Source organism: Saccopteryx bilineata, chromosome 4 (assembly GCF_036850765.1).
Source record: "Saccopteryx bilineata isolate mSacBil1 chromosome 4, mSacBil1_pri_phased_curated, whole genome shotgun sequence".
NCBI lineage: Eukaryota > Metazoa > Chordata > Mammalia > Chiroptera > Emballonuridae > Saccopteryx > Saccopteryx bilineata.
Window position 1 is genome coordinate 162864023 of NC_089493.1, and position 16174 is coordinate 162880196.

The 16174-nt window shown below is 40.7% G+C and overlaps 1 protein-coding gene across 7 annotated transcripts in view; it reads right to left on the reverse strand.

Annotated features, from left to right (window-relative positions):
• KLHL3 (kelch like family member 3) overlaps positions 1-16174 on the reverse strand; it is a 384889-nt gene that overhangs the window by 117768 nt on the left and 250947 nt on the right. For 4 of the 7 annotated variants that reach the window (XM_066272563.1, XM_066272564.1, XM_066272562.1 and 1 more), the window contains one exon: positions 5356-5475. The exons of 1 other annotated variant lie outside the window; for it this stretch is intronic. In XM_066272563.1, coding sequence (XP_066128660.1) covers positions 5356-5393 — 38 coding nt within the window. In that variant the 5' untranslated portion in view covers positions 5394-5475. Of the gene's footprint in view, positions 1-5309; positions 5476-10112; positions 10164-16174 lie in introns of those variants that run through there. 2 more of the 7 variants (XM_066272570.1, XM_066272567.1) reach the window with 2 other exon arrangements.

Genomic DNA, 16174 nt, shown 5'->3' on the forward strand with positions numbered 1-16174 from the left:
ACGTATCTGTTGACTGTCTGGATGTCCTCTTTAAAAAAAAATGTCTATTCAGGTCCTTTGGCTACTTAGTAATCAGATTATTTAGGTTTTTTGCTACTGAGTTGTATAAGTTCCTTATATATTTTGGCTATTAATCAAATATATGATTTGCCAGTGTTTTCTCCCATTCTATAGCTTGAGTTTTCATTTGTTGTTTTCCTTTGCTGTGCAGAAGCTTTTCAGTTTGATGTAGTCCCACTTGTTTATTTTTGCTTTTGTTTCTTGTGCTTTTGGTGTCATTTTCAAAAACTCACTGCCACCTGGAATACTGAGGTCACCAGTGTGAAACCACGGGCTTGCCCGTACTAGTTGAGAAACAACTAGTACGAGTTGATGCTTCCTACTCCTGCCCGCCTTTTGCTCTATATATTCTCTCTAAAATCAATAAATAAAATCTTAAAAAAAAAAAAAGACACTAAAAAAAATGACAAAGAGCTTTTTCCCTGTTTTCTTCTTTTATGGTTTCCGGTCTTAATATTTAAGTCTTTAATCCATTTTGAGTTAATTTGTGTGAGGGAGGGTCCAATTTCACTCTTTTTCATAGGACTGTCCAGTTTTTCTAACATCATTTATTGAAGAGACCATCCTTTACTCATCAAGTATTCTTGGCTCCCTTGTCAAAAATTAGTGGACCAGGTATACATGGGTTAATTTCTGGGCTCTCAATTCCATTCCATTGCTCTATACCATCCTGTTCTGATTACTATAGCACAGTAATATAGTTTAAAATCAGGAAGTATGATATTTCCAGCTTTTTCTTTTATGAGATTGCTTTGGCTATTTAGGGTCTTTGTGGTTCCATACAAATTTTAGAATTATTTTTTTCTATTTCTGTGAAAAATGCCATCAGATTTTTGATAGGGATTACATTGAATCCATAGATGGCTTTGGATAGCATAGGCATTTTAACAATACTAATTCTTCCAACCATAAATACAGAATATCCTTCCATTTTTATGTGTCTTCTTTGATCTTTTTCATCAATGTCTTATAGTTTTCAGTATACAGATCATTCACCTCCTTGGTTAAATTTATTCCTAAGTATTTTATTTTCTAATGCTATTGTAAATGGGATTGTTTTCTTTATTTCTTTCTTAGTTTGTTGTTAGTGTATAGAAATGCAACTGACTTTTGTATGTTGACTTTGTACCCTGCAACTTCACCAAATTTGTTTATTATTTCTAACACTTTTGGGGGGATCTTCATGGTATTTTATTTTCAGACATGTCATCTACAAACAGACAATTTTACTTCTTCATTTATGATATGAATATCTTTTATTTCTTTTTCTTGCCTATAGTTCTGGATAAGACTACCAGTGGGAGGACCGCGACCGGGGAAGGTTACAGGATCTTATCGGTCCAAAAAAAGCTGAGAACACGGAGATCAAAGATGAGCCCAGCAAAGATAACCAGCAGCAGGCCCTAATAGACCAGAGGTACTTCCAGGACAGCAATATGCCAAACTTTCAAACTTTGCAAGCTATTGTTTGTCACTTCCAAAAATTATTTGATGTGCCTTCTTTAAATGGAGTCTATCCCCGAATGAATGAAGTTTATACTAGGCTTGGAGAAATGAACAATGCTGTGAGAAACCTCCAAGAACTCTTAGAATTAGATAGTTCATCCTCATTGTATGTGCTGGTGAGTACAGTTGGAAAATTGTGTAGGCTGATTAATGAGGATGTGAATGAACTGGTTATGCAGGTACTGGGACCTGAAGACCTCCAAAGGTATTTCTTTGCAAAATATCATCCAGAATGCTTGCGATGGTGAAATTAAAGACTTGCAACACTTAAAAAAAAAAAAAAGACTACCAGTACTATGTTCAATAGAACAGTGAGAGTGGGCACTCTTCCTTGTTCCTGCCCTCAGAAGAAAAGCTTTCAACCACTGAGTATGATGTTAGCAGCAGGTTTATCATATATGGCTATTATTTATATATATTAAGGAATATTCCTTCTATACCCAATTCGTTGGGATTTCTTTTTATCATAAAAGGGTGTTGAAGCACTTTTTATGCATCTATTGAGAGAATCATATAAATTTTCTATTAATTTGGTTTACCACATGTATTGACTTGCAGATCTTGAACCATCCTTGCATCTTAAGAATAAATCCCAGTTGATCATGATATATGAACTTTTTAATGTGCTATTGAATTCAATTTGCTAGTATTTTGTTGAGAATTTTTGCATCACTTTCATCAGGGATATTGATTTGTTGGCTTATTTCTTGTACTGTCCTTATCTGGCTTTGGTATCAGTAAATTCTGGCCTTATTAAAATGAATTTGAAAGTGTTCCTCCACTTCAAGTTTTGGGGGAAGTGTAAGAAGGACTGGCATAATTCTTCATTGAATGTTGGTAAAAATGCACCAGTGAAATCACCTAGTCTTTGGCTTTTCTTTATTAGGATATTTTTATTGTTGTTGATTCAATCTCCTTGATCATGAATGTTCAGTTCAGATTTTCTATTTCTTTTTTATTCAATCTTGAAATGTTGTATGTTTCAAGAATTTACCCATTTCTTCTAGGGTATCCAATTTGTTGGTGCTAATTGTTCTTCGTGGCCTCTTATAATCATTTGTATTTTTGTGTTATCAGTTGTAATGTCTCTTCTTTCATTTATAATTTTGAGTCCTCTATTTTCTTGGTAAGTCTAGCTAAAGGTTCGTTCACTTTGTTTATATTTTTTGTATTTTTCTGAAGCTGGAAACGGGGAGGCAGTCAGACAAACTCCCGCATGCGCCCAACCGGGATCCACCTGGCACACCCACCAGGGGGCGATGCTCTGCCCATCCGGGGCCTTGCTCTGTTGCAACCAGAGCCACTCTAGTGCCTGAGGCAGAGGCCATGGAGCCTTCCCCAGCGCCCGGGGCAACTTTGCTCCAATGGAGCCTTGGCTGCGGGAGGGGAAGAGAGAGACAGAGAGGAAGGAGAGGGAGAGGGGTGGAGAAGCAGATGGGCGCTTCTCCTGTGTGACCTGGCTGGGAATTGAACCCGGGACTTCCACATGCCAGGCCAACACTCTACCACTGAGCCAACCGGCCAGGGCCCACTTTGTTTATCTTAAAAAAAAAAAACTCTTAGTTTTATTATTGATTTTTTCTACTGTCTCTCTAGTCTCTATTTATCTCTACTTTTGTCTTATTTCCTTACTTCTGCTAACTTAAGACATAGTTATTTTCTTCTTTTTCTAATTCCATGAGGTGTCAAGTTAGGTTGTTTACTTGAAAACTTGGTGTCTTATATTAGACAAAGGACACAAGCAATACTGACGGGAACTGCACAATGCACTTCAATAAAATCTAGGGAACGTAACACAAATTCCTTAGTGACAAGAGAACCATACCACCACCACCACCCCCAAAAAAGAGAAAACCATACTCATAGGCATGAACATCAGCACTGCCCACTGCCTAGCTTCCAGGAAAGTTGGCAGAAGGCCTAATAAAAATTGAGCAGTAGAGCATAAGATAAATTTAAGTTGGTTTCTATGTCAAAGACTGGTCCCATCAAAAAGGAGAAATGAGGAAACAAATATAGGATCAGATAGAACTTGTTTAAAAATAGTTCAGCCCCCTACTCAACAAACACATCTCCAGCTATGTATGCTTTTGCTCATGCCATTTTCTCTCCCTGAAAGACCTCTCTAACCACTTTTCTTTCTTTAACTTTTACTTGTCCTTCAAAATTTACCTCAAGATCATCCACTTTAGGAAGTGTTCTCCAAAGGTGCAATTTGACATAATTGCTTCCACAGCACCCTCTAAGAAACAAATAATTATTACACCCTACCACCTGTCAGGTACCTAACACATTCCTGTTTGATAAAACACCTATTTGTACCACAGAACATAATTTAAACTGACCTATTTACACTTTTTACCTTTTACTCCCACACTCACTCATCCCAGAGCCTAGCCAGTGCCTCTGTTCCTATGAAGTACTAGGTCCTAGAGATCAAAATGATTCAGAAGTCTGCCACTGCCCTCTAGAAACTCATGAGCTACATAAAAACAATTACAGCTCTGACCCTGGCTGGGTATCTCAGTTGGCTCAAGCATTATCCTGAAACACCAAGGTTGTGGGCTCGATCCCCAGGCAGGGCACATACAAGAAGCAACCAATAAATGTACTACTAAGTGGAACAACAAATTAATGGTTTCTCTCTCTCTCTCTCTCTCTCTCTCTCCTCCTTCCCCCCCCCTAAAGTCAATAATTAATTAATTTTAAAAATTAGAGCTCACAATAATGGTGTGGGGAAAAGAAGCTTCTGAGTTCTCTAGAAAAGAAAAGATGTGTGTACAAGCTTTGTATAGAGAAGCATGTTCAGTGCCCTGAACTGCCTTGCAACAAGCTCATCAAACAAGCACATTGGCCTTACAAATAGCCTGCACACTCATCATTGTTTAGCTCAGTGAGGATGAGTGAATATGCATGTCATTTCTTTCTTTACACAGTTAAACTGCATTTTAGAAGCTAGGCATTCTTTCATTCATGTGGCTGTTTTAACAAAGTTCAAACCAAGGAATGAGAGGGAGGCCAAAAGAAAATGCATGGCATCCACAATCTTTAATCTGCAACTGTGTGTAGGTGTTGCAATCATTCTATTATTGGACTTCAAGCAGCTGGTTCAATTGGAAATCAAGTTCATGAACAGAATTTCTGTAACCATAAAGGATTTTCCCCCTGTGATTAAGTAATACCTATTACTACAATAATAGGTGTTAAATATAAAGGAAAGAGATTTCTAAAAGATATCTGTCTCGCCCTGGCCGGTTGGCTCAGCGGTAGAGCGTCGGCCTAGCGTGCCAGGGCACACAGGAGAAGTGCCCATTTGCTTTTCCACCCCTCCGCTGCGCCTTCCTCTCTGTCTCTCTCTTCCCCTCCCGCAGCCAAGGCTCCATTGGAGCAAAGATGGCCCGGGCACTGGGGATGGCTCTGTGGCCTCCGCCTCAGGCGCTAGAGTGGCTCTGGTCGCAACATGGCGACGCCCAGGATGGGCAGAGCATCGCCCCCTGGTGGGCAGAGCGTCGCCCCATGGTGGGCGTGCCGGGTGGATCCCGGTCGGGCGCATGCGGGAGTCTGTCTGACTGTCTCTCCCTGTTTCCAGCTTCAGAAAAATGCAAAAACAAAACAAAACAAAAAAAGATATCTGTCTCAATCAGAGTTTGAAAGAGAAAGCCAAGTGACTGAGAGTGGGTGGGGAAGAGTCAGAATTCACCAGGAGGGGATGTCCTGATTTATTAGAACCTGATGACGCTCACCCAGCAAGTTCCTTCCAAAAGGGCACAGGCAAAATAGGAAAAGTACCTCCGCAATTCGTTCATAACCTTGAACGCCTTCCCCATGTGGGCAGGGTTGACAATGACCGTCCTCTGGTTTTTCTCATCATCCCCAGCCTGTATCCGAGGCTGGGAGCTCAGCTTGTTGCTGTGAACAGGAGAGGAGTGGGAGGCAAAAAAGAGGATCACATGTTGGTAAACCCATTCACCCAATTGCTACAAGTCCATGCATTGGCCCACCCACCAGGGGCATCTTTGTCTGCCTGATCTCTTAACCAGCAGTGAAGGGACTGCACTGGGTCAGGCATTTCTGCAGAATCCTCTAATACAAAGTGCATTCCTCTGATGGAAGCCAAGTCCTAGTTCAGCCTCTTTCCAGGTCCTAGCACAAGCACTTTGTGACTTTGTGGGAGTCCTTAACCTCCATGTCTCCATCCCCTGTATGGGTAGGGAGTGAGGGGAGACTAAACACTATACCACTCAATTCACACAGATGTTTGTTCTTTCAACAGAACATCTAATAGAGCCAACTGTGTGCCAGGAACTGTATCTAAATTTAAGGGGAACACAACAATAAAAAAGACACAGACTCTGCTCTCATAAAACTTCAAGATCAGTGGAGGAGAAAGTCAAGTATGATTTGATAAGAGTTACAGAAGCATAAATGATAGGCAACTATTCCAATTAAGACCTGGAGAAAAAGAGTCAAATGTATTCAAAGTACTGAAGTTCAGAAAAACTAGAAGAGAGTATCAAGAGAAAAGGCTAGAAGACTGAACAGTCCTGTGACATAAAAGCAAATCTAAGGAGTTTGGACTTTATTCTAAAACCATCAGAAATCAATCATCAAAGGGTTTTAAGCAGAGAAGTAGAACGGGAAGAATGTGAACACATTTGTGCTTCAGAAAGATCACTCTGGCTACAGTATAGAAAACAGTGACACAAAAATGAAAGTTTTTGGGAAACCAAAAGACAAGAGATTGTAATTTGTTATAAAAAGAAAGGCGGCCCTGGCCTATTGGCTCAGCGGTAGAGCATCAGCCCGGCGTGTGGAAGTCCCGGGTTTGATTCCTGGCCAGGGCACACAGGAAAAGAGCCCATCTGCTTCTCCATCCTCCCCCTCTCCTTCCTCTCTTATCTCTCTCTTCCCCTTCCACAGCCAAGGCTCCATTGGAGCAAAAAGTTGGCCCGAGCACTGAGGATGGCTCCATGGCCTCCACCTCAGGCGCTAGAATGACTCCAGCTGCAACAGAGCAACACCCTAGATGGGCAGAGCATCGTCCCCTGGTGGGCATGCCAGATGGATCCTGGTCAGGTACATACAAGAGTCTGTCTGACTGCCTCCCTGCTTCTAACTTTGGAAAAATACAAAAAAAAAAAAAAAAAGAAAGAAAGAAATAAAAAGAAAAGAAAGGCCATCTATTGAGCTAAATGTGCAGGTGGTAACTAGTGAAAGTCACTGATAATCTGAAAGTCCTCTGTACCAAAGACAAAACACTCAAATCTTTATGGGATGCCACCCAGAATCCCAACTACTCCTAAGTAACATGTCTAAACTTTATTGGAGGTGGGGGAAAAATCAAAATGAGCAAGGGGAAAAAAATTAAAAAGAAGGGCAAGGAAAGGACTTTCTGCCCAGATTGATGAAACTATTCAGTTCCACGGCCAAGTCGGGATCCTTGGAGTTACCTCTGTTTGGACAAGGTTAAGTTTTGCTTTGCTAGTAAGAAAAGGGAACTTTCTCCACTTGTGTAGATAAGGGGACCCAGCGTTCATCCAACTCTAAGCCAATATGAGTAGTTCCTTTGCCTTTCCCTTTTGTCTCTGTCCATGCTATTACCTAACTTTGAAAACTGGCCTCAAAAAAGGGATGCTGTAGTTAAGAAAAAGTTCCAGAGACTTCCAAGTTTCTATAGATCTCACACTGGGATTTGTAACATTCAAATACAGTCAAGTAGGCCAGACTCACAGCTTCTCTGACCATGACAGACTCCTCCTCTGGCTTCCTTCCCCACTTTCAGTTCAGCATGCAGATGTAAGCTCTAGACATCTGAACTGTCAGGCTGTTCGGATTCCGAGTGCAAAGAAGTTAACTGAGCACAGGACAATAAATATAAAGTGATGCACAGCCTGGCCTATGGTGGTGCAGTGGATAAACCTTCGGCCTGGAATGCCGAGGTTGCCAGATCGAAACCCTCAGCTTCCCTGGTCAAGGCACATACAACAAGCAAGCAATGAACAACTAACATGAAGCAACTATGAGTTGTTACTTCCCATTCCATGCTCCCCTTTCTCTCCTGTCTCTGTAAAATCAATAAAGTATTTTTTTAAAAGAGAGAGATACACAAAGGCAGATGATTAAAATCATGTGTTTAAGGAGATAAAGAAAATCTCAAAACTGAAAATGTGATCAGAAAGAGGGAGTACCCAGTAAAGATGAAAAAGTTCATGGAAGGAATCCCACAAGCATAATTTGTTTTATAGTTAAGTGTCCTCCATTCCTACTCCAAGACCAGAAAGATATTTTTTCTACTAATATTTTTGCTTTTGATATTTAATCCCTTATTTTATCTAATGTTGATTCTTGTGTCATGATGTGAAATAGGGGATCTAATTTTTCCCCATAAGTTCCACTTATTAAACACTTATTTTTCCCACTCACCTATCATACCACCTTAGGTCACATATCAGAGTTCCAAATATACTGGGATTTCTGAACACTAACCCAGTGGTAGTCAAACTGCTCCCTACCGCCCACTATTGGGCGTTCCTGCTTTCATGGTGGGTGGTAGCGGAGCAACCAAAGTATAAATAAAAACATAGATTTAACTATAATAAGTTGTTTTATAAAGATTTATTCTGCCAAACAGTAAAAATCCGACATAAAGCACTTGGTAAGTAATTATTAGTATATGCTTTAACTTGCTATGACTCTGCTTTATAAATTTTATAAAGTTACTTCCCTACTTTATAAATCACCATTACTGTGAAACTGGTGGGTGGTTAGAAAATTTTACTACTAACAGAGATAAAAAAGTGGGCGGTAGGTACAAAAAGGTTGACTACCCCTGATCTAACCTATTCCATTGGTCAGTTTATATGTCTTTGTACCAGCAACACGTCATTTCTATAGCTTCATAATAAGGCCTAAGATCTGACAGAACAAGTCCCCAGTCCTATTATTATGCTTCAGATGGGTTGACTGTTTCAGTCTCTCTACTCTTTCATATAAATTTTACATCAGCCTGTCAAGTTCCATGTAAGACTGATGAATATATAGGTCAATTTAAATAGAACTGACATATTTCTGATATTGTCTTTCTCTCCATGAACATGAAATATTTCTCCATTTATTAGGCCCTCTTTAATACCATTTAGACTTTATATTTTTCTGTATAAGGACCTTACACACATATGATTAAATTTATTCTTAAGTGCTTTATGGTTCTGTTGCTTTTTATAATGGAAATGGTGCCTTTTTAAGTTATATTTTCTGGTTATTATGGTTGATAAAATGCTACTAATTTTTGCAAACTGATCTTATATATTCAGCCACCTTACCAAATGTTCCTATTATTTCTATTTGTTTGAAGATCTAATTAGGTGTTCTATAAAATTATATTACCTGCATATAATCAAGAGGTTTTTTTTCTTTTTTCCAATTCTTAGCGCTCTAATTTTTTTTTAAATTTTTTATTTATTCATTTTAGAGAGGAGAGGGAGAGACAGAGAGAGAGAAGGAGGGGAGGAGCTGGAAGCATCAACTCCCATATGTGCCTTGACCAGGCAAGCCCAGGGTTTCGAACCAGCGACCTCAGCATTTCCAGGTCGACGCTTTATCCACTGCACCACCACAGGTCAGGCTCTAATTTCTTCATGAAAGAAATCCAGGCCCTGGCCGGTTGGCTCAGCAGTGGAGCGTCGGCCTGGCGTGCGGGGGACCTGGGTTCGATTCCCGGCCAGGGCACACAGGAGAGGCGCCCATTTGCTTCTCCACACCCCCCGCCTTCCTCTCTGTCTCTCTCTTCCCCTCCCGCAGCCGAGGCTCCGTTGGAGCAGGGATGGCCCGGGTGCTGGGGATGGCTCCTTGGCCTCTGCCCCAGGCGCTAGGGTGGCTCTGGTCGTGGCACAGTGACGCCCCGGAAGGGCAGAGCATTGCCCCCTGGTGGGCAGAGCGTCCTGGTTGGGCACATGCGGGAGTCTGTCTGACTGTCTCTCCCTGTTTCCAGCTTCAGAAAAATACAAAAAAAAAAAAGAAAAAAAGAAATCCAGCACTGGCTAGGATGGCCACACAATGTTAAACAGAAAGTGTGCTAATAAATATTCTTGTTATCTTCTTGATTTTAAAGATGTTTTTAATGTTTCCCCATCATGTATGCTTACTGTAGGATTTCTATATAGATACCCTTTCTTAATCAAATTAAGAAAATTCTCTTGTATATTATTGTTTTTTAATCATAAAGTTATAAACTTTATCAAATTTTTTTTACTATGGTAAGATGATCATATGAATTTTCCCTTTTATTCTTTTAATGTAGTAAATGATACTAATATATTTTCTAGTACTGAACAATACAGGCATTCATGAGATGAATCTGGAAACTATAAAACACTGCACATTCATTACAAATGCTGTCTTCAAATTGTAGAGAGACTTAAAAGCCAGGAAGAGAAAATATAATTTGGTTCGATCAAGGAACCACTAAAGGTTTTTAACAGGGAACTAATAAGATGAGAATTCATAAAATCCCAGTGAACAAACATTATTAGTTTCATTTTACATACATGGAATAGATGCAGACTGAATAGTCATTTTGAAAGCACTGACACCTCCAGTGGGACTAGTGGCCTCAAAGGTTTGCTCTTCCATGTTTTGTTGCTTTTTACACTTTCCAGCCTTCCAGAATGACCCAATAATGATAACTCCCTGTTAATATAAAGTTGTGTTTACTAAAAGGTCTCAAACATAGATTGCCTATAATCAAAGGATTAAACTTCAACAAAATGCAATTTACACTATAGCCTCCCTGAAAGAACAACTTGAAGACCACAGGGATATAAAGGGAAAGGACAACCAGTTTCCCCATACTATCCAGAGCCCTTTCCACTTTCGATGCAAAGGTGAGGCTTAACATCAGAAGACACCCAAGGTCTATATCATCCCTTGCTCTGCTTTGCTGTGAAGACACAAGAAATATGGAGTGGAGTCTCTCTTGTTACTGGTACATACAAGCTTCTCGGCTACTCATTGGTCTTCCAGGGAGCAAGAATTTAAGAAAATAAAGGATTTGAGGGCTTAGAGAAGTTAAGAATCTTGTACAAGGTCACAGATAATAAGTGGCAAAGATAGGATCTGAACTCAGGTGTCCTTGACTTGAATCAGCCCAAGTTATCTGGACCACAGCCTACAGCCTACAGCAATATAAATAGTACATACATATATGCATACACAAATGCATATATATGCCTAAACCTAGGGTTACATGTGCAGACAAAGTTGCTAGATCCCACAATTCCCTCCCCTATACCTTTTTCCCTTCATTCATACCAGATCTTAATTAGTTAAACTGCAAGAGATAGCCCAATCCCACTCTCTCAAGGCCCAATCCCCAGCATGCTCAGTTCTTGATACCAGACAAGACTGGTAGATTACCCTCCCCACCTGTGAAACAGACTATACTGAGGTATATATTCTCCTCTTTTGACCAAATTCAAGTTCTAGGACCATACTATTCACCCTACCCAGATCCAGCCAAAACCACACACACACACACACACACACACACACACACACACACACACACACCTCTAAGCAGACTCAGCTACAATGTGTTTTCTGCTGAAAAGTGTTTATCATTATATTCCCTTACTCTAAACACAAAGTGGTTGATTTCTCCAAGGGCAAAGAACTTGCTCCAGTTTCAACCTACCTTTAAGCCTCAAGCAAACCAGGCTTCAAGAATTCCCACCCAGCCCAACTGAGGTGACTTAATCTTCAGGGTTTCATGATCTTGCAAGACGTATGAAGCCTATCAAACTTTCTGCATAGTCAATGTTAATTTATACGTGGGTCTTCCACCAGATCTAAAGCTCTAGCTGCTGAACAGAGCCTTCATCTGTGTTCAGATGTCTAGAGTTGCAGTAATATTCAAGTTAAACCACAATTAAGATTCAAATAGGTCACCATTAATGAATGTGGTGAGAAAGTATGAGCCAGCCAGAACCCTTATTCTTTCCTATAGCATTATACAGAAATAATTATCAAAGAAATTTCCCCCATCTACTACAGCAGAATCAGAAAACATCAAACTAGTCAATTTTGCCAAACTACCATATATCTGGCCCACAAATTTCATTAATTTCACACACTGTCCTGTTATTATTAAACATACTTATATGAACCACCACTGGTGCCATGATGAACCCAGTGTGGTGAATAATTCTTCTAGCTTAGCAGGTAAAAATGCCAGCAACCCCTTCAACACCTCACAGAAAAAATACTGAAAGTTGGCTCAGACATAATTCACACTCTGATGCCATTCAAGAAGTCTTACATATGAGATAATCAAGACACAGAGCCCTAAGAACAATGAATGTAACTGACCCTTCCTTCCTACGCTCTCTGCTTCTCTTTTCCCTTGGCCTAGACCAGGACAGTGGCCTTTCACCTGCTGTTCTCCATTCCAGATCCCTCCAAATGCTTCCTGTACACCATTGACAAACTGATCCTTCTAACAAGTCACTCTGATTACATCTTTCAGTTTCTCACTGCCCATATGTCTCTTCAGGGACCATGGCAGTTATGAACTAGAGGCTCAGTCACAACTCTCTGCTTCCATTTGTTCTACATATTGCATGTCCATTTAAGACATCCTTTCAAAGGACTCTGGAGCTAATAAAAAAAAAGCTGAAAAATCATCAGCCTACAAGATAAAAAATTTATTCTTGCCTAGTTTCCAAGGCCCTCCTTGGCCTGGACTGAATACAAATGCTGGCCTTTCCCCTCACTTATTTAAATATTTACCAAGTACCTATCACCCTGTATGTACTGAGCAGATGAACTATCCACTACAGACAGATTCCACCTTCCTTTCCTGTATCATACTCTAAATATTGGTTCTTCTAAGACTAGTTAAGCTTTGCCTCCTCTGTGAAGTCCTCTAAATACTTCAGACCTAAGTGATCTCTGCCTTTCCTAAATTCTTACAGTATTTCTGGCCTATAACTCAAGTGGCACTGCCTTGTATTTACCTTTTCATGGCACCCCTCTAATCATCCATTCCCCTCATACTAAGTTTGATATTCCTGGTGGGCAAAGACCATGTATTCGATAACTCTTTGTATGGCCTAGCCTGTTCAGCATAAAGCCATGCCCACTACAGGCCCTCATATATATTGTTATCAATGAACTCTAACATAAAAACCTTTCAATTGTCCTAACAAGTGATAGTAGAGCAGAGTGGGATAGTCTACCCCAACCACTGCCTCCAACCCTAACAACAACAACGAAAAGTAGGGTTGGCCTTCAGAGTTAACTTACAAATCAATACACATAAAATATTAATTATAGAGTTTACAAATAAAAATATATAAGCTCTAAACATTAGGACCTGCTCTCATAGCATAGCACACCATCTTCCACCGCCTCTTCTCCTGCCCTACCCATCCTCTAAATTCCAGATCCACATATCCAAGGTCAACTCCCCCACTTAGATTTTGCACCATAACTTACATTCAGCATATCCAAAACTGATACTCCCCACCCTCAAGCCTACTCTTGTTTCTGTATTCTCTATGTCCAAGGCATAACCAACCACCTACTCAGCCATCCAAGGCAGAAAATGAGATGTCATCTTGATACCTTCTTCCCTCTCTCACACACACACCCCTCACATACAGCCATAAAGTCCTATCAGACCGATGTCCTTTAGTATCTCTCCACTCCATTCCCTTCTCACAGTCACTGCTAACACAACCTCAGTCCAAGCCATCACGATCCCTTATCTGGATTACTGATAACCTCCTCCCAGACTCCAGTTATCTTCACAGAATGTCAATGTGAGCATGGCATGTTCTAAGTGAAACCTCTCACTGGCTCCTCCCTGCACTCAAAATAAATCTCAGAGACCTAGCCTTGCCCTTCATAACCCCATCATTTCTCTGAAGATTTCTTGTTACTACAGTACTAAAATATTTGCAATTGTCTAAATACACCAGGCTCTTTTGCCCTATCCTCACCCATTATCCCCAATGTCTAGCTCATTCCTATCAGCCCTTCAAGCCTCTTGCTGGAAGTTTTCCCTATCATCCTCCACTACCCACTAAATTAATATTCCTTCTTCTATGTTCCCACATTATTCTATGCTTCCCTCTGTATAATGATATAATTACCTCTTACTTCTCTATTTCCCCCACACAGTGTGTGCTTGTAAATGTTTAACAGTTGGTTACAAGAAGGGGAGCTCTGATTTTTCACATTTTCCAATTTCCAGCACAGCATATTTCAAGCTATCAATGCAATGTCACTGAGTATGTGGAATTGGGAAGAAATGTGTAGCAGCAAAGCAGTATATCACCATATTATATTTCCAAATACAAGAGACATAATCTAGGACACATATTTCATAGTAAAATAACTAGACAGTGATGAGTTTTGAGTATTTATTACATTTGTTTTTAATATTAATAAATTACATAATTTAATTTTTAGGGCTGTATTTAAACACTAACTCACAAAATTCCTAAAAATTTAATAAGCAGCTCTTGCAAGTGGGTGATGGCTCCAGCATACCGCTGCCCACCCTAGACTTTGAGTTCTGTGAGAAACAGAATGGTGTCTTATTTCTCTCTTTATTCTTAGCCTCTGGCACATGACAGGTGCTCAATAAATGATTATTGAGTAAATGGATGGATGGTAAGTAAATGAGGTATAACTACCAACTACTCCATCTTTCTTCGTTTCTCCTTATTAAAATAATTATGGTTTTGTCCCTCTCGATTTGCCATCTTCCTTCCCCATCGGCGATTTAGGGAATTCTGTCTTAGATAGTTTAGTTTCCTGCACCGATACAGAAACAGGAGAATGGGGCCAGAAAACGCCAGCATTAACTAGAGAAGAGGGAAGCAGCAAGAAGGGTTGCTGTTGCTGCCTACTGTGGCAGTTCTTAGTCTCTTCCCACCGTTGAGGAAAATTCAGGCAATAATGGGAAAAAAGTCTCTTGAAAGCATGTCAGCAAAGTAGGAAACAGAAAAGTCTCTGAGTAGGCTGACAGCGCAGAGCGTCTGGGGATCTGTCAGATGTGGAGCACCAGAGCATCCAGGGTGTGTGAGAAAGAGGAGAGAAACGGGGGTAAACGGGGGTCAGAAATGCTGCTGAGGGCTATGAACTATATCACTTCTAAAAGGCTTCAAGAGATGCAAATCAAATTCAGGCAGGGTGGGCTGCTACTGGGCAACAGACAACAGAGCCCAGGCACATTATGCTCAAGCTATGGATGAGAGAGAAGAAAGGCAGTCTCCTAAATGAAAGAGGGGGGGGAACCCTCAGAATAAAATTATGCCAAGTGCATTAAAATTCCTCATCAAAATAGTATCTTTTAAAAGGGGAGACTGAAAAACAAAAATCGGAGAGAAAAAGCCCTTGGTCCCACTCATCCCACACTATCCAAGAAAGAAAATGATTTAATTATCCGACATAGTCCTTTGGTTCAGTCTCAGGTCAGATCCATGTTGTGAAGCTTGAAGCCTCTAAATACTTAAATGCTGTAACTCAGTGCCTCGCTTACGATGCAGCCTTTTGATCAACTTAGTAACCTCCCCTGTGGTTCACTGTCAGAAAGCAAGAAAGTGGTAGCAGGCCTCAGAAACATCTTGCCGGTACTAGTTTTCATGGCAAATTAACGAACTGCCACTGTCTTGTGCTTCAGGTTCTCATGAGTTCATTAGCTTGACTCTGCTTCCCCAAGTCAGGGCAGCAATAGGATCTGGAACCTACAGGGCTCTGGGCAAACTGCAGGTCTAGCATGTACCCCGTTTCCTCCAGTACCAGGCTAAAATGGCCTAATTTAGATTTCTCCTTCTGGATTAATGAAGGACCTGGCACTTGAGATGTCCAAGCAGCAGGATTCAGGACTTAGAGCAGCAATCCTGTCTTCAGGAAATACCACCTACACATGGGCTGCTATACAGCCCCATATGTCAGTGGTGCCCCCACAGTTCACAGCATCAGGCTGATTTCCTGCAATAGCCGCACATGAACACAAGGAACACATGCAACAAGAAGCAACAGCTCCTGGGTAGCAGTTAATAATAACTGTTCGTAATAACTGAGGCCAGTGATATGTTAAAGCACTTTACCTCCTCCATTATCTCATTTTATCTTCCAAACAACCCTACAAGTAAGGTGCTATTATTTCCTGAGATATAACTTACCCAAAAGTCCCACGTAACTACTAAGTGGAGAATGGACACACTCCAGCCCAGGTCCATCTGACCACAGGGCCCATGCTTTCAATAGGCATGTCACTGACTTGGGATAATAAACACAGCCTATCTTATCTGGCCAAGGGGGCTCATTTCTTAAATTCTACTCTGAGATTCTTCACAGTGCAGCCAAAGCAGGCCAAAAGAAAAAAGACTGCATCCTCTAGGACCTGTGACACAGCATGACTTCACTCCACTGACTGGGAACCTGCAGCACTTACTTACTGGAGTCAATATTACTCAGTGTATTGAATCTGGAATTTTCACACAAGCCCATCATGATTCATCAAAGCTGACCAGCAGCTGCTGCCATTCTTATAATGTGCTCCTTCATAAATAAGCTCAAGAACAAGTATGCTACTAAT